Consider the following 25,557-nt stretch of genomic DNA (forward strand, 5'->3'; position numbering starts at 1 on the left):
TAATTACAAAGGTGGATGTGGCAACAGTGGCAAGGAAGACCCCCTTCAGACTGAGAGGAAGAACTTTTAGAGGAACCAAGACAAAACCCACAACTGACAATATTTAGCATTTGTGTTGGACACACATGGAATCTGACCTCCACCTTTAACACACCGCAGCAAGGGTTAGGGGCCTAGCTCAGGGGCCCGACAGTGGCAGCTTGGTTCAGTTTAAACCTACAACTTATCACATTAAGCTAACACTGTTAAACTTGTTAGTTAAGTACTTCAGTAAACTCAACACAGCAAAATCAAAAAGGTAAACAGAAGTCTATACACAACAGAAAACCAGTGTTACGCTGAGTGCAAAACTGAAAACACATAGGCATCATGTGCTGTGACCTTCACAAGAATCATCTACAGTAGCTTGGACAGCTAATTATCATAATAAAAATAGCAGCACTATTATTTTTATCATGGCAGTGAGCCGATTGAGGCTGATCAGACAAACAAACTAACATGGACTAAGTTACACACATACAAGGAAACATTTTCTTCTATAAATCTCTTCTTGAAGGTTTCTCAAAGCATTTTAAGGAGTTTCATACTGAAGAATAGGTAAATGTTCCTCAAGGAACTTCTAACAGTGTATAACTATAGCTGTGCAATTCTGAGCAATTTTTTATTCCAGATTTTTGCTTTATAACTTGTCCATAATTTTTAATATATCAACTTCAAGACCAACTTCAGACTACAGCTTTTTCATCATATGCATTGTGTAATATCCATTAAGCAAGCACTCCATAGCAAATTATGTTACTCATATCACATAACGGCGATTACCCAGGATACCATAGCAACCACTTGGGATACCATTAGCAACCAACTAACCAACAACAACATCCAACATCCTGGAATGCAAAAGCAACCAGTTAGCAACAGTCTAGGTAGAGGGAACTATTTAAGCTATGCATCCATTCAAGAAATGCACTTTTCTCTTTCTAACAAGTGAGGAAGGGGTGCCAAATCCAGTATAAAGTACTGGAAATCTGGCTCCACACTTTTACATACATGTACACCACATATACAATGCTATAAAAACGTTTAGGCACCCTGATAATTTTTATTATTTTCCTTTTGGTTTTTAAATTAGGTTGTGTTATTTGATCTTATTGTACAGCACTTTGGTCGGCACTTTGTGTCTTTTAAATGTGCTTTATAAATAAAGCTGACTTGACTTGACTTGACTTTATTCCTTTATAAATCAGTGGTTGTTCGGATCAGCAATTTCAGTTAAATATATCATATAGCAGATGAATACAGTGATATTTGAGAAGAGAATATAGTTTATAAGATTAACAAACGGTGTACAATAATTCTTTAAACAAAATTAGGCAGGTGCATAAATTTGGGCACCCCAACAGAAACATTACACCAATATTTAGTAGATCCGACATAGATCCACATTTGCAAAAATAACAGCCTCTAAACTCTTTCTATAGCTTCCAATGAGAGTCTGGCTTCTGGTTGAAGGTATTTTGGATCATTCTTCTTTATAAAACATTCAAAACATCTCCAGTTCACTCAGGTTTGATGGTTTCTGATCATAAACAGCCGCGTTAAATCACACCACAGATTTTCAGTAATATTCAGGTCTGGGGACTGAGATGATCTGAGATGATCATTCCAGAATGTTGTACTTGTTCCTCTGCATGAATGCCTTAGTAGATTTTGAGCAATGTTTAGTGTTTAGGGTTGTTGAAGCATCCAGCCCTGGTGCAACTTTCTCACTGATTCCTGAACATTGTTCTCAAGAATCTGCTGATATTGACTGGAATCCATGAGACCGTCAACTTTAACAATATTCCCAGAACCTGCACTGATCACACAGCCCCACAGCATGATGAACCACCACCAAATGTTACTGTTTGTTTTGGAATTGTGTTCTTTTTCCACCATGCATACCACCCTCCAAATAACTCACTTTTAGTTTCATTAGTCCACAGAACCTTATTCCAAAATGAAGCTGACTTGTTTAAATGTGCTTTAGCTTTAGCATAACTCAAGCGACTGTGTGGCGTGTGCTCAGAAAACGCTTCTTCTGCATTTCTCTCCCATACAGCCTCTCCTTGTGTAAAGTGAGCTGAATAGCGAATGATGCAGTGACTTCATCTGCAGTAAGATGATATTGTAGGTCTTTGGAGCTGGTCTGTGGGTTGACTATGACTGTTCTCACCATCCTTCTCTTCTGTTTATCTGAGATTTTTCTTGGCCTGCCATTTTAGGTCTTAACTAGAACTTTGCCTGTGGTCTTCCATTTCCTCTCTACTCAGAGAAGACGCAAAGAGGAGAAAAACTTGCAATTGGCCACCTTAACCCTTTCTTATAACTCGATTCACCTGTCTACATAGGTCAAGGGTCAATGAGCTTACCAAACCAGTTTTGTTATCCAATCATTAAGGCTAAAGGTATTAAAATCCATATAAATGACTATGGTGGCCAAATTTATGCACCTGCCTACTTTAGCTTGAAAAATGATTGCACACTTTTTATAAATCCTATAAACTATATTCACTTCTCAAATATCACTGTGTTCATCTGCTATATGTTATATTTAACTGAAATTGCTGATACGAACAACCACTGATTTATAAAAGAAAATCATGAAAATTGTCAGTGGTGCCGTAACTTTTTCATACCACTGTAGTGGGTTTGGAATTATTTCCAACATTTTTATAATTATAACATGTAACAATGCAGCACAAAAGGATGTATCTGAGTAAAAGTATTACACTAATCTAAAATATGTAGTAATATGAAGTAAAAGTGCAGGTAGAAGAAAAAAATCATATTCCAGTAGATACAGATACATTTAGCACTTAAGTAATGAAGTAGTTCTACTTCTTTACTCTTCATCTTTGGCCAAATGTAAACAGCATGTTCAATCTCATGCCCAAAGGAAACTCAAATGTTCAGTTCTGATTTAGGACACTTTTATATGTGGTTAAAATCCAATTCACAAACATTCAAACTGTGGCAATGTGACTAAGTCTAAACAACTAAATGGACATTAGAAGAGGGCAAAATTGACATGAGGAGAACAGAAATGGATGTCAGCAGTACAAATATTTGGACTTTTGTCTGATCAAATTAAATAAGAAAGCTTGTGTTGCAAGTGCTCAGTGTTTTTAATTACTACAGTGTAAAAGGAAAATATATATTTACTTTCGAAGTTTATAACAAAGTCAAAAGAAACCAGGAATGCATGTTCTTTAAACAGCAAGCTAGAACACATTCTCAGTGAAAAGCTGAGCCACTGGAACTCCAGGTCCTGTGAAGCTGGAGAAGATGAAACTGAAGCTTCAAGTGAAGCGTAGCTCTTTAACATGAGTATCAGTTTATGAGTGTGAATTGTTCTCACAAATGCTGGATATAGATTGCATTAAAAATATAATGTGAACAGCCTAAAACATTTTGGAATTTTGTAAGATAGCAAGACATTACCAACTTGCATATAATTGTTTGTACAGATAAACGAGGCACCTTCAGGCATCTGGAAATTGCACCTAAGAATGAACCAGACACAATTATCTTTCTGATATCTTAGCTGATTTCTTTAGACTTTCTCTTGATGTTACACAAAGAAGTAGTATGTTTCAGGTGTAACTCTAACTGCTGACCTTACACCTTATGATTTTCAAATGATTTCAGTGTTGCAGACAAATTTTCAGTGTCTGGCTAAAATTATGAGAGTCTTGCTAGAGTGGAGTTGCGGTTGTGTCACCTCGATAGTTCAGTGTAAGGTGGTTAGGATTGAAGGTTTTAGTCAGTCTTTGTTCTGGCGTTCAGATAAAATCAACTGTGTTTAATATTATCATAAGTCTTGAGACTTGGCTCACACAAACAGTGATGTGAACAATGTCAATATCCAGTAGGAGAAGAGCTACAGGAAGAGGCAAGGCAAGAATATTTTATGTGACTGTTTAAAAAAGAACAAGAAAAAGAACACATTTTGCAGTTAATATGCTTTATATGGTTCTTACTATAATATGTACAGTATTTTAAACACAGGTAGCACTTTAAAGTCATTATATTTAAAGTTATTTTACTTTGCACTACTTTGACTTACTGTGCAGTTTGTTTTTGCAAGAATGATGAAGAACTGTGATTCTTTGCTATACAAGATTGTAGCAATAAAGGGGGAAGAAGCTTACAGGCATAGTTGAACACAAAATGTATTCTATTAAAAAAATAACAGTGTGGAAGAAAAAAAAAACTCTTAATGGGTACAAAAGTCTATTAAAAGACTTTTAAAGTCGTCTAGTGTATAGACAGCATAACTTGAATTAGTTACCAGAGCCCGCGAGCATATGGAACGCCCTTTGGGTCTTTACGTCTACATTGACGTCCGTGTTAACACGTCCAATTTGAACGTCTTAAGACGGCAAATCTTACCGTGTTAACACGTTACTTTTGGACGTCTTAAGACGTTTAGATGATAGTACTTCCATACTATTGGTTACCTCAAATGTACCCACCCCTTGTTGATGTAGGGTTTGCGTTGTGGTCACGTGGGCTCTACGCTGTGGTCACATGGGCTCTATGTTGTGGTCACATGGGCTCTATGTTGTGGTCACATGGGCTCTACGTTGTGGTCACATGGGCTCTACGTAGGCTGTTTCTGAGGATACGTATCCATCACGTGTCTTATACGCAGCTGTGAAGTTGTAATCGGAATGGTCCATGTGTGCCGGGTGGGTTTAATGTGAGAGTAATTTGGTGGAGAACAGAACGAGATGGCATCCCGGAATTTTTTGAACGACTGTCGTAGAAAGTTTTTAGAATGTACCCGAGTTTTATCGTCGGATGACCAGCAACTTGATAATGTTCACCCTGTTATAACCAGGTAACTTATTCTATCAATTATTAAGTTATTTGCTATAGTCTGGTGTCTTCACATAAATGTAGTGAGCGATTAGCAAGGCGAGAACTAAGGTTAGCAGGGAGATAAATAATGATGATAAACGGACACTGATAATAATTTGTAGAGAAGATACTTTAATTATTATTTTTTTATTATTCTTAATGACGTTCATTGGTTTCTCTTGTTAAGAGGCATGTAAAAACATTTGTGTTTTGCTGTTTTGTACATTCCTATTCAACTTAAGTAAGTACTTGGGACAGTTTTAAGTGTTTCATTATTCTTTATTGTTCTTGTTGTTTATTGTAATGCAACTTGCACGTTATGTTGGCTCTGTATTGCATCACATTACAAAATTGTAAAAAAAAAAAAAAAAAAAAAAAAAGGGAAACGTTAATTTTTGATTTCCAATACATTATATTATTTTCTACCAAATAAATTATGATTGATTTTTGGTCTTATGTTTGATGAGGTCTTAAAAAGGTCTTTAAAACTATTTAATTGGACTTTTAGAATGATTCAAGAACCCAGTTTTAAAGTTAATAATTTTCAATTCTGAACCAAGTTAATCAACACACAAACAGAAAACAAAGAAAATTATTCATATTAAAACAGTGAAATTACATCTCTTTTTATTATGTGACTAACAGATTGGAGACAATGGCCTCGAGCATTCGCTGGGCCAGTGGGCGACTCATTGAAGCCGAAGTGGCTGATGAAATGATTGGGCTCATCAATGAATTAATTCAGGAAGCCAGCAATCAACATCAACCTTGTAAGTTTAATTGTCAAATAAAACAGTTGCTATTTAATTAGGTTTTAACAGTGTTGTGTTAAAATACTCTCCAGCTGATTTCATATTTTTTTCCAAGATCAGTTTTCAGGTTATAAAATACTAAAAGACAATTTGAGTAAACACAAATGCAGCTTTTACATGATTATTATATTTACCATATATAAAAGTTTATTTAAAATGTATAAAATGTGAAAAGGCTACTTTAAACTTTAAATGAAAAGGCTAATTTAAACTGTTTGTGATACCATTTGCAGTAACATTTGTTTGCAAAAAGTATTTGTGTATAAATTATTCAAGCAATATTCAAGGCATTCCCATACATCCCACAGTTGGGTATATGAAATGTCAAAGCAAATCATTTTATTTAGGCTCATTGTTTATTTAATTTGTTCAATTATGTTTAATTTAAAAGTTCTGAAGATATTTTTTTAACTTTTCTATTTTTTATTAATTCTATACTATTTTGTCTTAGACTACAGCTTTTCCTGGTTTCACTGTACCTCAAAGGGCAGGACATGTGGGAAGATCAGTGTGTCAAATAACACAACAGAAGCTGCAGATGTTACTATCATTTAACTTTTCTGGCAAACAGATTGCAAACATATTGGGTGTATCAAGAAGCACAGTGAAGCGACGGTTAAGGTATGTCAATTGGTTATGTTCTTGATAAAGCACTGAAAGGAAAATATGTGGTCAAGAAACATTTTGTGAATTGTTTTGTCTACAAATTACACAACACAATGAACACAACATTTTGGAACTGCATATAGAATTGCTCACTGGTGGGTGGGGGTGTAGAATAACATGCTTCCTCCGATATATATGAAGACAGCCACTGTCTTGAACTATGACTGATGCAGCATCATGTAATGTTAATTTTTATTCATATAACAGCACATTTACTAGCCATGTTTTTGTAAATGCATTTAAAATATGTGAATGAGTTCTGTTAGTTTTAGTAACTGATTTATGATTTGTTCACTGTAAAGCAGTTTATTGTATTGACTTTTTTTTTTTTTTTTACTGCAGCACAGTATTAAAATATGTCTTTTCCTTATCATAAATCCAATCTGCATTCTTCTGCACTTTGTGTTTGTAGACAACAACTCTATCAGATGAAGCACTTGACAGCAGTGTGCTGGAGATTGTCTCTGCCAATGACGAAATAGGACCTGAAGCTGTTAGGGCTCGGCTTGCTGGTGAAGGCATCCTAGCCAGAGACGACGTGTGCGGCAAAGTGTAATCAGGACTAATCCTGAAGGTGCTGCTCTTCGGACAATGTCCCACAGGCTTCACAGAAGAACATACAAAGTGGCAGGACCAAATTCACTGTGGCATGTAGATGGAAATCATAAACTCATTAGGTAAGTAGCAATAGAAACTTTTTTTTTTTTTTTTTTTTACTTAATGTGATTTATTGGCACCAACTGTGTCAATACCCAATGTAAAGCTACCTATTTATTTATGAAGATTAAGTTCAATTGAGCAATAATACATTCAAGGTTCATGCTACAACGTGTAATATTGGCACTGCTGTGCCACGTTTATAGTTTATATTACATGTTATAGCATGATCCTTGAGTGTATTATTGCGATTATACTACAGTTCCATTATCTCTGTTTATTAAAAAAAAATTTGACTTAAACAGGACGAAAAGAGGTTATAAACACTCCATGAGTTAAAATAGTTCTATTGCTGTGCTGTTTGGCTTGTAAGCGTTGAATTGTTGCTAGGTTACCTGTATGTGCCGTATTAATACATGCAGAGCTTCGGTTTCAGTGCATTACAGGCTGATCATGGCACTCATAAAACGCTTCTCAGCCAATCACACTGCATGGTCGAAATTAACTGTGGTATAAATTGAACGTTAAAAATATCCTAAAGGGATAAAATCACAACTGTTTACCCTTTGCACTTACAATGCTTTCCATGTTGATTGGGTGTAAAAATGTGTTCGTCTTAAGTGATCTTGGGGGACTGATAAGGGCATTATTTTAAGTGTGAATTCAATGCACTTTGTGGTTAACTCTTAATTTAATATGTTTTTTTCTGTCATTCTCCTGATCTTTTTTAGGTGGAGAATTGTGATCCATGGAGGTGTTGATGGGTACAGCAGACTTGTGGTTTTCCTACAAGCTTCAAACAACAATAGAAGTGACACTGTTATGGACCTGTTTATTGGAGCAGTCAGCCAGTATGGTGTCCCTTCAAGGGTCAGATGTGACCATGGAGGGGAAAACAATGGAATGTGTCTCTTCATGGATATCTTCCGAGGCTCAAGCAGGGGTTTACGAGGGAGGAGCACTCATAACCAGCGCATTGAGAGACTATGGAGTGATGTGTGGAGAGGTGTTACAAACGTCTATTATTCATTGTTTGCATGGCTGGAGAATGAAGGAAAATTGGACTCCAGTAATGAAATGCACATGTGGGCTCTTCATTTTGTTGATCTCCCTCGGATAAACCGTGATCTCAGATTGTTCATTAATCAGTGGAACCACCACAAGCTGAGAACTGCCCACATGTCACCGCATCAGATTTTTGTGCAAGCTTGTTTGTCACAACATTTGCAACATCACACTGGCATTCAAGGCCTCTTTGGAGCAGATGAACAGCCAGAAGCGGAGGGCGGCGAGGCAGGGGCAGCCGCAGCGGAGGGCGGCCAGGCAGGGGCAGCCTCAGCCGCAGCGGAGGGCGGCGAGGCAGGGGCAGCCGCAGCGAAGGGCAGCGAGGCAGGGGGAGCCGCAGCGGAGGGTGGCGAGGCAAGAGTGCCTGCCTTTGACTGGCATCAAACAGTGGATGTCCCTGTGAATCGGTTTATACTCAATGGAGAACAATTGGAACACATCAGGCAAAACATAAATCCTTTGGGGGTGCAAGAGACAGTTTAGGAACTGATATTTTTGAACAGATACTTAACTACCTGTCTTGAATACAAATGCCAATTGCTCTGATCCAGTATTTTTAACTTTTTGCAGACAGACTTCAAAATGTTAAATACCCATGTGTGTGAATAAACACGCTCATATCTTGATTAATGATAACTTTTAAGAATTAAACAAATTCAAAACTGTTAATTGTGTAACTTATTTCAGGGTGCCAGGGTACTGAGAGATTTAATATAAATTTGTTCTATGATTGTCATGGTAATTCTTTGTAGATGGCTATAGGAAATTCACATAAATGAATAAAGTCATTACACACGTTTTAGAATAAGCAAGCACTCGTAAGGTTTATTACTGACAAACAAACCAAATACAATTTAATATATAAAATACTTCAAAAGCATTCTGTAAACAAAAACAAGTTTTAGAATCTCATTCAAATATCACTTGGAATTATCAAAAAAAATATTTTAAAACTTCAGGCCTCCCCAAACTGGGAAGCACAGCCTAGTCCAAGCTCCATGTTATTTTTGAATTCAGTGTAAGTCTGGCCTACAGGTAAGTGAAGAACCAGTGAACATGTGTTGGCCTTTGGAAACCTCGCTAGTCCATCATCTGGGTGCAAAAATGCCAGCTCTGGCTGCATTGGAAAACCCACTGCTGGGATTCGTTGAAGGCCAGTGGCAAAAATGAGCACATGCTCAAGAGTTATTGGATGGGCAAGTCCACCTATATAGCAATACAAAAAGAATGCATCATAGCAAATAGTTGACTGTATGAAAATAATTTTACACACACAAAAAACACATATTCTGTATCATCTGGCAGAGATACTCCTACCTTCCGCCTTCGGTTTGATGCTGGCAAAGATCGACACCTGGCATGGAAAAGTTCCACAATATCGCTGGCCTTCAGTGGCGTTGGGTCGTAAAGAAAGACTTTTTCAAAAGCTTGAGGGTGTGAGGTTACCATCTGAAGGACCCCAAGTGTAGTCAGTCCATCTTTAAATCTGACACCAAAAAAGAAATAAGATTACAATCTGAATTGAAGTATTTACATTTTTACTCTGGTACTGATTTTTTTCATTCATAATTAGAGTAAATGAGTTGTTAAAATTATGTAATCATTTCAAATATTAACAGAAGGTGAAATGCATTCCAAGGCTCATATGAACTTGAGTAGTTGTCGACTAACCTTTTCTGCTTATTATCAAATATTGTGAACTTGATTTTTACCCATTATTGTCTAGCCATTATTGTCTACCCACCATTAAAAGATTTTGGAAAATCTGGAGAAATCTCTGTATGTTAAACAAAGCCGTAAGCTATCCAAACCATTGTTTACATTCACACCCTTCTGCATCCCCAAAGGCAAGTTAAAATTAACAGCCAATGCAGCCTTTCAGTGTGATTAATTCCGCTCTTTCTTTAATTCTGAAAGACACTCATCCCAGTCTCTCTGTGGCTACCCAATCATCTAACTCACTCTTTACAAATTAAACAAAAAATATTGCAGCATTAGATCTCTTATTAAATAATATATATAATTATATAGTATAATATACACTATGCTATCCAAATACTATACAACCTCAGTTTCAACATGTGAAATGAATACAAGTACTGAGAACTTACTGTGTGAGGGCTGCATGGATTCGGCCTTCACAGTAAAACTGAAGAACAGCTTCCATCAGCTCCTTCCTGTGCTCCAAGGATCTGAGGTGCCGTAGAGCTCCCATCAGCGCCAACTCTTCAGCAGTTTCACTAACAGCCTCCCTGGCATCATCAAGCGTATCTGCACTGTTTATCTGGGGGTAAAAATTAACACTAGCTTTGATATAGTAAATTAGCATCTCATGTTAAAGCAAGAACTGTTAGCCAACAATGTTCTTCATTAAATAACTTTTACCAATTGAGGACTGATCTCCACGGCAGAACCTTGGACACTAAGTATTATAAAACAAAAGATAAAAATATGTTACATGTGTTTACTGATTCGTAAACTTGCCTTCTCCAGTTTAGCTCTGAGACCATGGTCTACCATGTCCTCAATGGTTGCTGGACCAGATGGTAAACCAAAGACTTGGCTGAAAAGCCTTTTTGAAAAGAAGTTAGGTGACACTCCCCCGTGGATCAGGCAAACAGACAACATCTGTCCCACGCTTTTGTAGGTGTTGGTGTGAAGTGCTGCATGAGAAAAGTACACTGAATGATCAACCACAACAATTGTGAAAAAGTCGTGATACGCATGCGTAATTTCAAGAGGCTTAATTTTCTAAAAAGTTAAAAACCATTAACTGAATTATACAAGGAACTTTTAAATAAATGTACGGATTTGGTTATTTTGCTTGCATTTAAACTTACCAATGCTGTCAAGTGCAAGGGTGCGTTCTTCTGGAGGCCCTTCAAATATTTGGTGCCCTTGTAGTTTTCCCATAAGCAGTCTGCAAAACTCTCTGGTAGGCCCACCATCATCTACGGCCCCTTCTCCTCGACCATCCTCATCAATGAAGACGATGTCTAGTTTTGACTCAGCGTCAAAGGTTGGCCTGTTGAAAGCTCTTAGAGCACATTCAAACTCTTCATCACGAAGAACGTTTATTTGATTGGCAGTAGGAGCAAGATGGTGAACCCTTGCCTTCAGAGTCTGCAGTGCAGCAGCAATGTCAAAAGCTCTGCATAGGGGGTGGGGAGTGGGGGCACAGAAGAAATGTCTCTTTTAATACATACAAACAATGTAAAATGCAATATCAATTTAATGCAGGCATTATATATTTATTGTACAAATTGTTTTTCCATACAGCTATGAATTACATGTAAAGTGGCACATAATAAAGGATGTGATTTTTAATAGCAGCAGGAGTGGGTAAAATGAAAATATATACTGCTATACTATTATAATTGTTAATGCTAAATGAAATGCTAAATGAAATCAAACTCTGAAAATTAATATACAAGATGTTTGTGTTCAAGTACTTACTCTTCAATATCCTCCTGGTCTGGGCTTGATGGACTGAATGAAGGACTCTGGGATGGAGAAGGAGCAGCAGAAAATATGGGGGCTGCAATGGGTGAAGAGGGAGCAGGAGAAATGGTGGTGATTGTGGTGGGTGGAGAAGGAGCAGGAGAAAATATGGGGGCTGGGATGGGTGAAGAGGGGGCAGGAGAACAGGTGGTGATCGTGGTGGGCGGAGAAGGAGCAGGAGAAAAGGTGGTAGATGGTGCAACTGGGTATGGGCCACATGCTATGGATGAATTTGATATAATATTCTGAAATGAATTGATAAACAGAGTTAACATATGAAGGCTTACTTAAAATGGCTAAAACGATACAACGAATACAGTAAACATAATGATCCCCTCGCAGAGAATTACATACAATGGGAACTCACCTCCACTTCATCCCCTGACATCCACAGAATGTACAAAGTACACTGTGCAGTGATTCCATTGTCTGCTAGTGAACCTCTTTGGGTACTCAGGATTGAGATAGGAGACATAGCTTTCTGGAGTGAAAATATTTCACTGGCCATGTCTACATTACCTGCAAAGGCAACTAAATCCTGCAAATTCAAAGTGTATACATTTATTACTTATAAGCATGCAGACAGCTGTGATCTCTGAGGAGAAATATAATAAGGGGAACACACCTGAAATAGCTGACTTGGTAGGAAGCGTCTCCTTTTTAAGCCACCATCAGGATATTTAAACTGAATGACCATCCCATTTTCAGGCTCTGGTATGGAATCAATCCATTTCTTGTATTTATTACCTAGACACAAATAATTGTAAATGTAAGTGATTGATTTAAGGTTTTAGTCTTTATAGGGCAATACCTATTACTTAACTAAGTTACGTGTACTCTTCTTAGTTCACGCTCCAGGAGTTGCCTTCGCCTTCTCTCCTAATGTAAAATGAAACTTAAGTTTAAGTGCTATTCAACAGCTCAAATCCAATCTACCTAAACAAGAAGGGATTCTCACTGTCTAAACTTAATTTTGCACATTTAGAAAGTGTAAGTTAAGTGCGCAAGTTGGTTGTCTGCATTTTCTTACCCTTTCTCTGTCTATTTGCAGAGAAACTTGATACTCTTCATCCTGTTGGCAACGCAGGGCACGCCACTGCAGCAAGACTGTACTTTCTCTTGCAACAGACTGGTTGTCATCCGGATCTATGAAAATGTCCTGAAATTATAGAGGATATAGCTTATGTACAGAAAAGCAAGAATTATACTGTTATGCTGTTTGATCCCCAATTCACAAAATAAGGCTTCAAACTGATTTAGACAAAAAGCATTACTAAATGCTTTTTAGTAATATTAATTACTTAATATGTTTAATATATTATTGGTTTAAAATAAGCATTAGATAGAGGTCATGATTTGGGAAAATGCATTGGGAAAATGTTTTGATGTCATTACCTTATTATGCCTGAACATGTAACCTTGAAAAGAACTGACAGTCTGTCATAGTATGGATTTTAACCAAATACCCTTCACATACCTTCCCTGATCTGTCTTGCTCCTGTTCATCAAACCCATTTTGCTTATCCTCCTCCACCACCTCCAAGTTTTGTTCCTCTTCCTCCAACCTGTTTTGTTCTTCCAACATGTTCTGGTTTTCCTCCAGCATTCCATCCCCCATGCCGTGGATTTTCCTGACCTCTTCTTCCCCATTTTCCTGTTGGATTAACAATGAAAAAATGCAATCCAAAATAATACAAGTCAAATGTGTTTTTACTTTTTTACTTTTATATTAATGCAGACAATGCAAAACATTGCACACATTTCAAAAGGCATGGCTGCAGAAAAGAGGGTATAAGCACTTGACTGGCCTGTCTACAATCCTGATCTGTCCCCATCAGACAATGTTGCACACATTAGGAGGTGTTTGCAGAAAGAATGGGACAGTACAACACATGAAACAATTTCATTATTTTTATCCTCAGGTACAAAGACATCATTTAAGTGTTGTGATAACAAATGGCACCATTACAAAGTGGTTAATAAGGTCAAACAAAAGATCATTCACCTTGTATGTTTAAGGTGGCAGTAAATTCAGGATTTTGTAGATAAAATTATATGGGGACAAATTTAAATGCCTGCAGGTGTGAGGTTTTGTAGATTGAAAGGAGGCAGTACAGTGCAATCTTATTTGATGTGTGTAAAATAGTTCACAAAGCAGATGTAGAGTATGGCATGATGCAGTGGCAAAAATCCCAATCTGCAGGGAATTTTGGTCAGGTCTGTGGCCAAAACACCAAACTGATGGACAGGGACTACTGACAGATTTAACGGCTTGTGGACCAAAACTGCTGTACTTCCAGGCAATAATTGCTTCAAGAAGTAAATGCAGATCCTTCACAACCAATTTCTGAAAGAACACTGTAGAGAAATGCATACCATGTAGCAAGCTTAAAACTCACTAATGGACCCGGTCAGTCAGTTTCATGTTTTGGCCGCAGTTCTGACAGGAATTTCCAGTAAACTGGATTTTTTTGCCACTTCTGGGAGACCCATATTATTGATTTAAACAAGACATTCACATGTACCACCTCTTCTCAATGTACAATGTATAGCCTGATCATTTTAGTACAATGCCTACTGCAATGGCCTGAAATAACTATTACCCTCAACAAGGTGACAATTTTTTTTAGTGTCCCTATCGTTTTTAAAATGTGTTGCAGAGTTGAGGTGCAGAAATGGTGTGTACTGAAAATTAAATGAATTTGACAAAAACATGAAATTAGGTTAGTTCTTTCTACACTAAAACAAAAAACAAAGTAAGCATAGTATTTTAAACTGCATGTTTCATTTAATTATAAAGCATTTAAAATGCCCTGGAATTTGACTCAAGTGACAGTATCATACCATTTTTCTGATGTAAACGGCTGATCTTCTTAGCACAGAACAGGCTTTTATAGCAGCCGGACAGACTGAAGTAAGCTCCAGTCGGTGGATTCTCCTCTGTCTGTCAACTCTGAAAAGGCAAAAGTCACCTTGTACAGCAGGAAATTCTTCTCTTATTTTTTCATTAAAAGCAGCTTCTGGCATGGAGAGTGGCACTACAACTTTTTTCACTGTTGATTCCGCTGTTGAGGAAAAGATAAAAACATAAAGGTTGAAAACATTTTACATTTAATTAATTCATTATTCTGTATATTGTCTCCTGCATATTAGAAAGCTGAAATTTGAGACAACAAGCTAATACACAATTTCATTGTTTCTAAATAAATCTATAAACATAGTAGCAATTGTGAACACATTCGTTTGGAGAATCCGGTCATAGTCTTCAGAAATGCAGCACTTCTTTGTGATAAAGCTCCTTTAAAATAAAAAAGCTACCTTCCTATGCTAAAGAGACTCATGGCTGTTGAGTCTCAAAGCATTACATATGTCCAATTATCAAAATGTGAAATGCAAAGCAAAGGGGAATGCTGAATAAATGGAAATGAAACAAGTAACATTTTTTCTAAATAAAGATGCTGTTCCTTACTTGAACAGCTTGTCAGTTAATTCAACATGTCTGACAGGTATAAAACATGTTATACTATATGGGGCCCATCTCAACATTCAGGTTTCCTTTTAAACAATTTTAAATTAATCTTGTCTTTACCCCTGTCTAAGTCTGATCCCTCAACTTACGCCTTGGTATAAACAGTGTGTCTTGGCCACTTGGAAGAACAGCCAATCTTATTGTTGTCAGCCGCTGTTTGGCTGGTCCTGTCCTCCTGGGCTCCTGATCTCTTCTAAACTCCCTGAGCCTTTATGAGAAAAAAGTTAGATCATTGGAAATAAAACTATTTTCACCAAGTTTTTTACATGACGCATAACGGAGGCTTTTTATGAAATTATTTCTTCACTAATGTAAAAACTGAGCTAAACTTGTAAGTTTGTCACATTTGGGGTACAAGCCAGCACTTAACTGAAAAAAAAATGCAGCTGCATAAAATATGAAGAAAAACATTTTGTAATATGGATTTGACTAGGCTCCCCATCCCCAAGCACATGTTGCACCCACAAGGACGTGTTAGCTTGCTATGCTACTCAGAAGGATGAGAAGGCTCAGAAAAGTGGCTAGGTTAGAAGGTCTATTTACTTTACATTATTGTGCATTATAACTCCATGAATAATATACATATATTATTTGTTCTGCTTAATGTATTCTTTTTTACAAACAAATAGTAAAATTCTTACATTTAAGATGGAATTACATTAACATTAACATTTACATGGAAGTCTTCCACAGGAACAAATAATACCTGCCCTTGCCTATGTCACATTTAGGATTAAACTTGCACTTGCATTTCATGTCAAACCTATCCACCAAACCTGTGTATTTTATTTTGACAATATATTGAAATGTATTGTATCTTTTGCATCTGTGAAATCATACAGATGGAACACTGTATTCAAACTAATATTGTCTATATAAAATCTCACAATACATCATTTATAGCAACTTCAGTCTGTTCTTAAATATTGCCAATGACTTAATGACTGGCTTTTAAATCCCATAAAACATCCATAATCACAACTTCATTCTGATCTAAGACACGTGTATCTACCCGTTACAACACCTGCCAACTTGTACTAACAAAGTTTAAATCTAGTATATTGTGGACATTTAGGGTTCTATTGTGGTATAGGAATTTAAATCATATTACATCAATCTGATTCCAGTGTAACCCCTGTCTGTAGCATTTGATCCATATGTATGAATTGATTTGATGTAATCTAATATTTCAAGAATGGAATTAACTTAGAATGAATATTATGAAATTTAATAAATAGATTAAAATGGAATAAGTAGGAGATAACTCAATGTCATAATACCACCAAAACTGCCTGCACTATTTATTGGTGCTATTTGGCCTGACTGTAGTATTTATCTGTCTAAACGAAAAAAACTAATCTTACAAATGAATCTTCAGCCTTTCTAGGGACTATGACTGAACACATGATTCATTAGTGCAAATTTGTTTACTTTTAACAAACTAAGCCTACATAGTGCAGCCTCCACCCAATGAAACTACCAGTTTAGATGGTGGGAGATTAAAAAAATATATATACACATATATTTTTTTTCAATTTGAAGATAAGACCTAATGTTAGCAAAATTTTAGTTTACAAACCTTAGATTTAGATGAATTCATTATGCCTATTCCCACTTTATAGGTAATCTCAATCCTTGAAACACAGGTTAGTGATTCATGAGGGATATCAATAAGCTTTTTTTCACGCAAGGAGAAGGGGTCAAGTTCCGGGCGAGGTGATGGGTAAACCTATTTCCGGTTTGGAGCACCGCTACGAAAAAAAATGGGTTTTATCATTCCTATTTTTTCCCTGCACATTAGGCAAGACGATGTTGCCAGAACCGTCGTGGAACTATCGAGGAACTATCGAGCGAAACTCCTTAAGGGATATAAGTTCTTTTTCGAGCAGTTTAATTTTGATTATAAAGGTAAATGGCTCCAGTTCTGTAGTTGAGGTTAACCAAGTTAGCCTCTTAGCTCCGTGCTCACTTAACCTTCTAAGTTATCATTTAAGCCTTCATCAAACTGTTTGTTTATCTTATTGTTAAATAAAGTATATAGTTTATTGTACTATTACAGGTGCCTGCATGTTTTGTGTCTAATGATTTTGTGTGTTTAGTGTCCAATGTTGGTGATAAGGAGATCCTTGTCTAGGTTAGGTCTAGGTGCTACTGGTGTTCTGTCGAGATGTGCTACCCATCCGATATATGCTTCTTACAACCAGCGCGCCCGCACAGACCTATTTTTTTTTTTTTTTTCTTTTTTTTTTTTTTTACGATTTTTCAGTTTATGTTTATCTACAACTCAGTCATCTTTTGTCAAAAGTGTGAATAGCAATTAATACCAAAAATAGCAATAATAAGCATTTAAAATACAAAATATATTTATCTAATCATGTCTAATTACCTAAACATTACTTTTGGATACATTAAGTTATTCAGTTGTTTAGCTTATCCAAATATCCTTTTGGAAGCATATTTATAAAAGTGTGCTTATGTTTGTATTTGTAAATATATGTTAATGGGAAATATAGACTAAAGTAGCACGATTAGACAGGGTAGCACAACCGGTCATAACACCAGTCCTTAAAGAAAAGCACTGCGGTCAAGCCAGCCCCCACTTCAAAACGCTTGGTCAAACTAGCCCCCCACGCTGTTTCTTAGAGCGCGCATACACTGAACATTGCGGCAAGCGTGAGAAGGAACACATTTCAAAATAAAAGTCCCCCCGTTAATATCACGACATTATGCTGTGGAGTGGTATTAAAAGGAATCCACATGATATCACATGTTATGTCTGATATCACATGTCAATTTCATGCAGTCCTGGTAGTACACAAAATAAAAGCCCTGTAAATTATAACAATTATGTTAATTAAATGATAATAAGACTAATAATAATAATACTAACAATACTACTACTACTAATAATAATACTTGTATGTGTCACTCACTTAATAGCAGGGCATTATAATGTGTCATTTCAAAATAAAGGCCCTTTAAATTGAAACATTTATGTAATTTTACACAATGTTTAGACTGTTATTAAAAGAAATCTGTCTGATATCACAGTTCAATTTCAGATAGTCCTGATAGTACACTACTTGTATGTTTCACTCACTTAATATCAGAAGATTTTGATGTGTCATTTCAAAATAAAGGCCCTTTAAATTATAACATTTATGTAATTTTACACAATGTTTAGACTGTTATTAAAAGGAATCTGTCTGATATCACAGCTCAATTTTATATAGCCCTGATAGTACACCACTTGTATGTTTCACTCACTTAAAATCAGAACATTTTGATGTGTCATTTCAAAATAAGGGCCATTTAAATTGTAACATTTATGTAATTTTACACAATATTTAGACTGTTCTTAAAATAAATCTGTCTGATATCACAGTTCAATTTCATATAGTCCTGATAGTACACTACTTGTATGTTTCACTCAATTACTATCAGAACATTTTGATGTGTCATTTTAAAATAAATGCCCTTTAAATTATAACATTTATGTAATTTTACACAATATTTAGACAGTTCTTAAAAGAAATCTGTCTGATATCACAGGTCAATTTCAGATAGTCCTGATAGTACACTACTTGTATGTTTCACTCAATTACTATCAGAACATTTTGATGTGTCATTTCAAAATAAGGGCCATTTAAATTGTAACATTTATGTAATTTTACACAATGTTTAGACTGTTATTAAAAGAAATCTGTCTGATATCACAGTTCAATTTCAGATAGTCCTGATAGTACACTACTTGTATGTGTCACTCACTTAAAATCAGAACATTTTGATGCGTCATTTCAAAATAAAGGCCCTTTAAATTATAACAATATTTTATTTCAACAATATTTAGACAGTTCTTAAAAGAAATCTGTCTGATATCACAGGTCAATTTCAGATAGCCCTGATAGTACACCACTTGTATGTTTCACTCACTTAAAATCAGAACATTTTGATGTGTCATTTCAAAATAAGGGCCATTTAAATTGTAACATTTATGTAATTTTACACAATGTTTAGACTGTTATTAAAAGAAATCTGTCTGATATCACAATTCAATTTCATATAGTCCTGATAGTACACTACTTGTATGTGTCACTCACTTAAAATCAGAACATTTTGATGCGTCATTTCAAAATAAAGGCCCTTTAAATTATAACAATATTTTATTTCAACAATGTTTAGACTGTTATTAAAAGGAATCTGTCTGATATCACAGCTCAATTTTATATAGCCCTGATAGTACACCACTTGTATGTTTCACTCACTTAAAATCAGAACATTTTGATGTGTCATTTCAAAATAAGGGCCATTTAAATTGTAACATTTATGTAATTTTACACAATATTTAGACTGTTCTTAAAATAAATCTGTCTGATATCACAGTTCAATTTCATATAGTCCTGATAGTACACTACTTGTATGTGTCACTCACTTAATAACAGGACATTTTGATGTGTCATTTCAAAATAAAGGCCCTTTAAATTGTAACATTTATGTAATTTTACACAATATTTAGACTGTTATTAAAAGAAATCTGTCTGATATCACAGTTCAATTTCATATAGTCCTGATAGTACACTACTTGTATGTTTCACTCAATTACTATCAGAACATTTTGATGTGTCATTTCAAAATAAGGGCCATTTAAATTGTAACATTTATGTAATTTTACACAATGTTTAGACTGTTATTAAAAGAAATCTGTCTGATATCACAGTTCAATTTCAGATAGTCCTGATAGTACACTGCTTGTATGTGTCACTCACTTAAAATCAGAACATTTTGATGTGTCATTTCAAAATAAAGGCCCTTTAAATTATAACAATATTTTATTTCAACACAATGTTTAGACTGTTATTAAAAGGAATCTGTCTGATATCACAGTTCAATTTCATAAAGTCCTGATAGTACACCACTTGTATGTTTCACTCACTTAAAATCAGAACATTTTGATGTGTCATTTCAAAATAAGGGCCATTTAAATTGTAACATTTATGTAATTTTACACAATGTTTAGACTGTTATTAAAAGAAATCTGTCTGATATCACAGTTCAATTTCATATAGTCCTGATAGTACACTACTTGTATGTTTCACTCAATTACTATCAGAACATTTTGATGTGTCATTTTAAAATAAAAGCCCTTTAAATTGTAACATTTATGTAATTTTACATAATGTTTAGACTGTTATTAAAAGAAATCTGTCTGATATCACAGCTCAATTTTATATAGCCCTGATAGTACACCACTTGTATGTTTCACTCACTTAAAATCAGAACATTTTGATGTGTCATTTCAAAATAAGGGCCATTTAAATTGTAACATTTATGTAATTTTACACAATGTTTAGACTGTTATTAAAAGAAATCTGTCTGATATCACAGTTCAATTTCAGATAGTCCTGATAGTACACTGCTTGTATGTGTCACTCACTTAAAATCAGAACATTTTGATGTGTCATTTCAAAATAAAGGCCCTTTAAATTATAACAATATTTTATTTCAACACAATGTTTAGACTGTTATTAAAAGGAATCTGTCTGATATCACAGGTCAATTTCATATAGTCCTGATAGTACACTACTTGTATGTTTCACTCACTTAAAATCAGAACATTTTGATGTGTCATTTCAAAATAAAGGCCATTTAAATTATAACATTTATGTAATTTTACACAATGTTTAGACTGTTATTAAAAGAAATCTGTCTCATATCACAGTTCAATTTCATATAGTCCTGATAGTACACTACTTGTATGTTTCACTCAATTACTATCAGAACATTTTGATGTGTCATTTTAAAATAAAAGCCCTTTAAATTGTAACATTTATGTAATTTTACATAATGTTTAGACTGTTATTAAAAGAAATCTGTCTGATATCACAGCTCAATTTTATATAGCCCTGATAGTACACCACTTGTATGTTTCACTCACTTAAAATCAGAACATTTTGATGTGTCATTTCAAAATAAGGGCCATTTAAATTGTAACATTTATGTAATTTTACACAATGTTTAGACTGTTATTAAAATAAATCTGTCTGATATCACAGGTCAATTTCAGATAGTCCTGATAGTACACTACTTGTATGTTTCACTCAATTACTATCAGAACATTTTGATGTGTCATTTTAAAATAAAAGCCCTTTAAATTGTAACATTTATGTAATTTTACACAATGTTTAGACTGTTATAAAAAGAAATATGTCTGATATCACAGTTCAATTTCAGATAGTCCTGATAGTACACTACTTGTATGTGTCACTCACTTAAAATCAGAACATTTTGATGTGTCATTTCAAAATAAAGGCCCTTTAAATTATAACAATATTTTATTTCAACACAATGTTTAGACTGTTATTAAAAGGAATCTGTCTGATATCACAGGTCAATTTCATATAGTCCTGATAGTACACTACTTGTATGTTTCACTCACTTAAAATCAGAACATTTTGATGTGTCATTTCAAAATAAAGGCCCTTTAAATTATAACATTTATTTAATTTTACACAATGTTTAGACTGTTATTAAAAGAAATCTGTCTGATATCACAGGTCAATTTCATATAGTCCTGATAGTACACCACTTGTATGTTTCACTCAATTACTATCAGAACATTTTGATGTGTCATTTCAAAATAAAGGCCCTTCAAATTATAAAAATATTTTATTTCAACACAATGTTTAGACTGTTATTAAAAAAAATCTGTCTGATATCACAGGTCAATTTTATATAGCCCTGATAGTACACCACTTGTATGTTTCACTCACTTAAAATCAGAACATTTTGATGTGTCATTTCAAAATAAAGGCCCTTTAAATTATAACAATATTTTATTTCAACACAATGTTTAGACTGTTATTAAAAGGAATCTGTCTGATATAGCAGTTCAATTTCATATAGTCCTGATAGTACACTACTTGTATGTTTCACTCAATTACTATCAGAACATTTTGATGTGTCATTTCAAAATAAAGGCCCTTTAAATTGTAACATTTATGTAATTTGACACAATGTTTAGACTGTTCTTAAAATAAATCTGTCTAATATCACAGTTGAATTTCATATAGTCCTGATAGTACACTACTTGTATGTTTCACTCACTTAATATCAGAACATTTTGATGTGTCATTTCAAAATAAAGGCCCTTTAAATCATGAAATGAAATATGAAATTGACCTGTGATATCACACAGATTCATTTTAATAACAGTCAAAACTTGTGTTAAAATAAAAATATTGTTATAATTGAAAAGGCCTTTATTTTGAAATGACACATCAAAATGTTCTGTTATTAAGTGAGTGACACATACAAGTAGTGTACTATCAGGACTATATGATATTGACCTGTGATATCAGACAGATTCCTTTTAATAACAGTCTAAACATTGTGTAAAATTACATAAACGTTACAATTTAAAGAGCCTTTATTTTGAAATGACACATCAAAATGTTCTGATATTAAGTGAGTGACACATACAAGTAGTGTACTATCAGGACTATAGGAAATTGAACTGTGATATCACACAGATTTTTTTTAATAACTGTCTAAACCTAGTGGTAAAATAAAAGATTGTTATAATTTAAAGGGCCTTTATTTTGAAATGACACATCAAAATGTTCTGATTTTAAGTGAGTGACACATACAAGTAGTGTACTATCAGGACTATCTGAAATTGAACTGTGATATCAGACAGATTTCTTTTAATAACAGTCTAAACATTGTCTAAAATTACATAAATGTTACAATTTAAATGGCCCTTATTTTGAAATGACACATCAAAATGTTCTGATATTAGTTGAGTGAAACATACAAGTTGTGTACTATCAGAACTATATGAAATTGACCTGTGATATCAGACAGATTTATTTTAATAACAGTCTAAACATTGTGTTGAAATAAAATATTTTTATAATTTAAAGGGCCTTTATTTTGAAATGACACATCAAAATGTTCTGATTTTAAGTGAGTGACACATACAAGTAGTGTACTATCAGGACTATCTGAAATTGAACTGTGATATCAGACAGATTTCTTTTAATAACAGTCTAAACATTGTGTAAAATTACATAAATGTTACAATTTAAAGGGCTTTTATTTTGAAATGACACATTATAATGCCCTGCTATTAAGTGAGTGACACATACAAGTATTATTATTAGTAGTAGTATTATTAGTATTATTATTATTTAATTAACATAATTGTTATAATTTACAGGGCTTTTATTTTGTGTACTACCAGGACTACATGAAATTGACATGTGATATCAGACATAACATGTGATATCATGTGGATTCCTTTTAATACCACTCCATAGCATAATGTCGTGATATTAAGGGGGGGACTTTTATTTTGAAATGTGTTCTTTCTCACGCTTGCCGAAATGTTCAGTGTATGCGCGCTCTAAGAAACAGCGTGGGGGCTAGTTTGACCAAGCGTTTTGAAGTGGGGGCTGGCTTGACCGCAGTAGAAAAGCGAGGAACCACATAAGATATTTCGGATAGAACAGGTCAGCTGGCTCACGGTTACAGCACTGCAGTTCGCCATTTTAATTTCCCCAAATATATATTTAATACAACCTGATGGTCTGTTGATTTTTATATAGTCCACAACACACACATTTTGCCGTCACGTGGATGAAAGGAAAGTCATGTTTTAGAAGAATACACGTATGATGTGCAGGATGCGGACTACAGCTGATGTTTCTGAGTATTCTGGGGTACATTTTTGTTGAAGTATTTTGCGAGACTACATCCTCCTTATTAGAATAAGCCAAGTATCCTCTTTAATAAAACCCTTAAACTGTGGTACTAAACTACACTCCGTGATTTACCTTCTGATGCTGCAGTTCGGTTTGTTTAGTTCAGTAGTAAACATCCTATTCATCTTATTCTACTTTAACAAAGAGATAATGTTTACCTAAGGTAACGTTAAAGGATATTGTAACTAGTAAGTTAACCCACAAACTTAACCAACCTGTCGACCATTGTCCCAGAAGTGGAAGGCCTGCCTTCAGTTGCAGATGCTCGATTAACAAGCTGTTGAAATCGATCAGCTATTGCTTGAAGCCTCTGCTGATTCATTTCTTCTGCGCCAACGCTGCGGCCAGGGTTGCCAGATCTTGAAACACAAACAACTAGAGCTTTAAATGAGCACAACTCTGAAATATTTACTGGCAAATGTAATAACTACAAATAACACGCTGCTTCAGTTAAAAGAATATTGAAAACTACATGCATATAATCACTAAGTTACTAAATAGATTTTACAGATTAAAATAAAATACATTTAAACATTAGGTGTGTAAAGCTTCCCAGTACTTACAAGGAGCATCACAGGTGCTATGGTCAGCGTTGCGGGCCAAAGAATGGGGGCGAGGTCAGGGTGGGTCTTTGGAGGGGCTTTTTTGCAGTGTTTGGATTCCCCCCCTCAGATGTGAGTGCAGTGGTATCACCCAATTTTAAAGTTACGTGTTAGGACGGCACAAGTTGCCGTCTTAAGACGTCCAAAAGTAACGTGTTAACACGGTAAGATTTGCCGTCTTAAGACGTTCATTAACACGGACGTCAATGTAGACGTAAAGACCCAAAGGGCGTTCCATACGAGCACAGCGCGCTGGACGTAATGACGTATGCTGACTCCATCGTGTCCTGAACGCGCTGCCTCATAAATAAGGATCCTTATCGGTTAAAATGCTGCTAACGTCAGAGCCGCCTTAAAAGGCAATGACTACTACATAGACAACTGCCTTCAGAATGGACCAGAGCTATAATATAGAAAATACGCGGTTCATACTTCAAAAGAGCGCTGTCAGGGAACGAGGCGCAGCTCAGTTCCCGTAGTGTAGTGGTTATCACGTTCGCCTAACACGCGAAAGGTCCTCGGTTCGAAACCGGGCGGGAACAAGTCTTTTCTTCTATTAATGCAGCAGCTTTATTAAATATTTTAAAACCCATAGATTACAATCCGAGCAACATCTGGAAACTGTGATAATAACTATAGAATTACAGCATATCCTAAATCCTAGGCACAAACACTCAGACACGCCTATAGCAAAACTGTACAATATAAACATATAGAAATTTTCTGTATTAGCTGTATACAGACGTATTTACACAAACTACTATACAATTAGGTGTATGTACTATAATATGTGGACACATTAAAACCTATAAGTTTCACTGTGTATCTAATAATTTTAGTATCATACTGAGTACAAGTTATTACACTGTTGAACCACTAGATGGCAGCATTACATAATTCTACAGACCATCGCAGGCAGGTCGTTTTCTAAAGCTATATAAATTAACACCAGGTGACTATCTAATAAAGACACTGAGATAATAAAATACTAAGAGTGTGCAAATCTGTCCCCATCTTGTTCACTTAATAATTCCATGAGTTCCTGTATAGCTTTAATA

The 25,557-nt window shown here is 35.1% G+C and overlaps 2 protein-coding genes, 1 long non-coding RNA gene and 1 other non-coding gene across 6 annotated transcripts; 2 read left to right on the forward strand and 2 right to left on the reverse strand.

Annotated features, from left to right (window-relative positions):
- Nucleotides 1–6,713: 6,713 nt before the first annotated feature.
- On the forward strand, nucleotides 6,714–8,588 carry LOC125782564 (uncharacterized). Its single transcript, XM_049466916.1, has 2 exons — nucleotides 6,714–7,060; nucleotides 7,772–8,588. Exons 1-2 carry the CDS (start codon nucleotides 6,975–6,977, stop codon nucleotides 8,586–8,588), a joined length of 903 nt encoding a protein of 300 aa, XP_049322873.1. The 5' UTR covers nucleotides 6,714–6,974.
- Nucleotides 8,589–8,902: 314 nt separating this feature from the next.
- LOC125782661 (G2/M phase-specific E3 ubiquitin-protein ligase-like) lies at nucleotides 8,903–12,989 on the reverse strand. 3 transcript variants are annotated; one of them, XM_049467402.1, is made up of 9 exons: nucleotides 12,637–12,989; nucleotides 12,232–12,485; nucleotides 11,974–12,144; nucleotides 11,562–11,608; nucleotides 10,946–11,256; nucleotides 10,590–10,768; nucleotides 10,217–10,389; nucleotides 9,423–9,591; nucleotides 8,903–9,311 (listed from the first exon to the last, which is right to left on the reverse strand). In XM_049467402.1, the coding sequence occupies exons 2-9, from the start codon at nucleotides 12,301–12,303 to the stop codon at nucleotides 9,291–9,293; spliced, it is 1,143 nt and encodes a 380-aa protein (XP_049323359.1). In that variant the 5' UTR covers nucleotides 12,304–12,485; nucleotides 12,637–12,989; the 3' UTR covers nucleotides 8,903–9,290. The 3 variants fall into 3 exon arrangements, with proteins under 3 accessions (XP_049323359.1, XP_049323357.1, XP_049323358.1); XM_049467400.1 differs by having other exon boundaries at nucleotides 11,562–11,851; nucleotides 12,637–12,985; XM_049467401.1 differs by lacking the exon at nucleotides 12,637–12,989 and having other exon boundaries at nucleotides 11,562–11,851; nucleotides 12,232–12,353; nucleotides 12,438–12,463.
- A 183-nt stretch (nucleotides 12,990–13,172) lies between these two features.
- LOC125782668 (uncharacterized) lies at nucleotides 13,173–25,136 on the reverse strand. The gene is made up of 4 exons (XR_007425413.1): nucleotides 24,461–25,136; nucleotides 24,113–24,256; nucleotides 14,579–14,671; nucleotides 13,173–13,260 (listed from the first exon to the last, which is right to left on the reverse strand). It is a non-coding gene; the product is annotated as an uncharacterized LOC125782668 (long non-coding RNA).
- Nucleotides 24,969–25,041, forward strand: trnav-aac (transfer RNA valine (anticodon AAC)). Its single transcript has one exon. It is a non-coding gene; the product is annotated as a tRNA-Val (tRNA).
- Nucleotides 25,137–25,557: the final 421 nt, after the last annotated feature.

The sequence above is a fragment of the Astyanax mexicanus genome, chromosome 18 (genome assembly GCF_023375975.1).
Source record: "Astyanax mexicanus isolate ESR-SI-001 chromosome 18, AstMex3_surface, whole genome shotgun sequence".
NCBI lineage: Eukaryota > Metazoa > Chordata > Actinopteri > Characiformes > Acestrorhamphidae > Astyanax > Astyanax mexicanus.

Bases quoted from the DNA above. Each gene is read 5' to 3' on its own strand.
- LOC125782661 (XM_049467400.1), bottom strand. From the start codon at position 12,303: ATGGTCATTCAGTTTAAATATCCTGATGGTGGCTTAAAAAGGAGACGC. The intron at 12,145-12,231 runs GTGTGTTCCCCT...TTGAATTTGCAG, and splicing joins TACCAAGTCAGCTATTTCAG to GATTTAGTTGCCTTTGCAGG. The intron at 10,390-10,589 runs GCAAGTTTACGA...TTTTACCCCCAG, and splicing joins TCAGAGCTAAACTGGAGAAG to ATAAACAGTGCAGATACGCT.
- LOC125782564 (XM_049466916.1), top strand. From the start codon at position 6,975: ATGTCCCACAGGCTTCACAGAAGAACATACAAAGTGGCAGGACCAAAT. The intron at 7,061-7,771 runs GTAAGTAGCAAT...GATCTTTTTTAG, and splicing joins GGAAATCATAAACTCATTAG to GTGGAGAATTGTGATCCATG.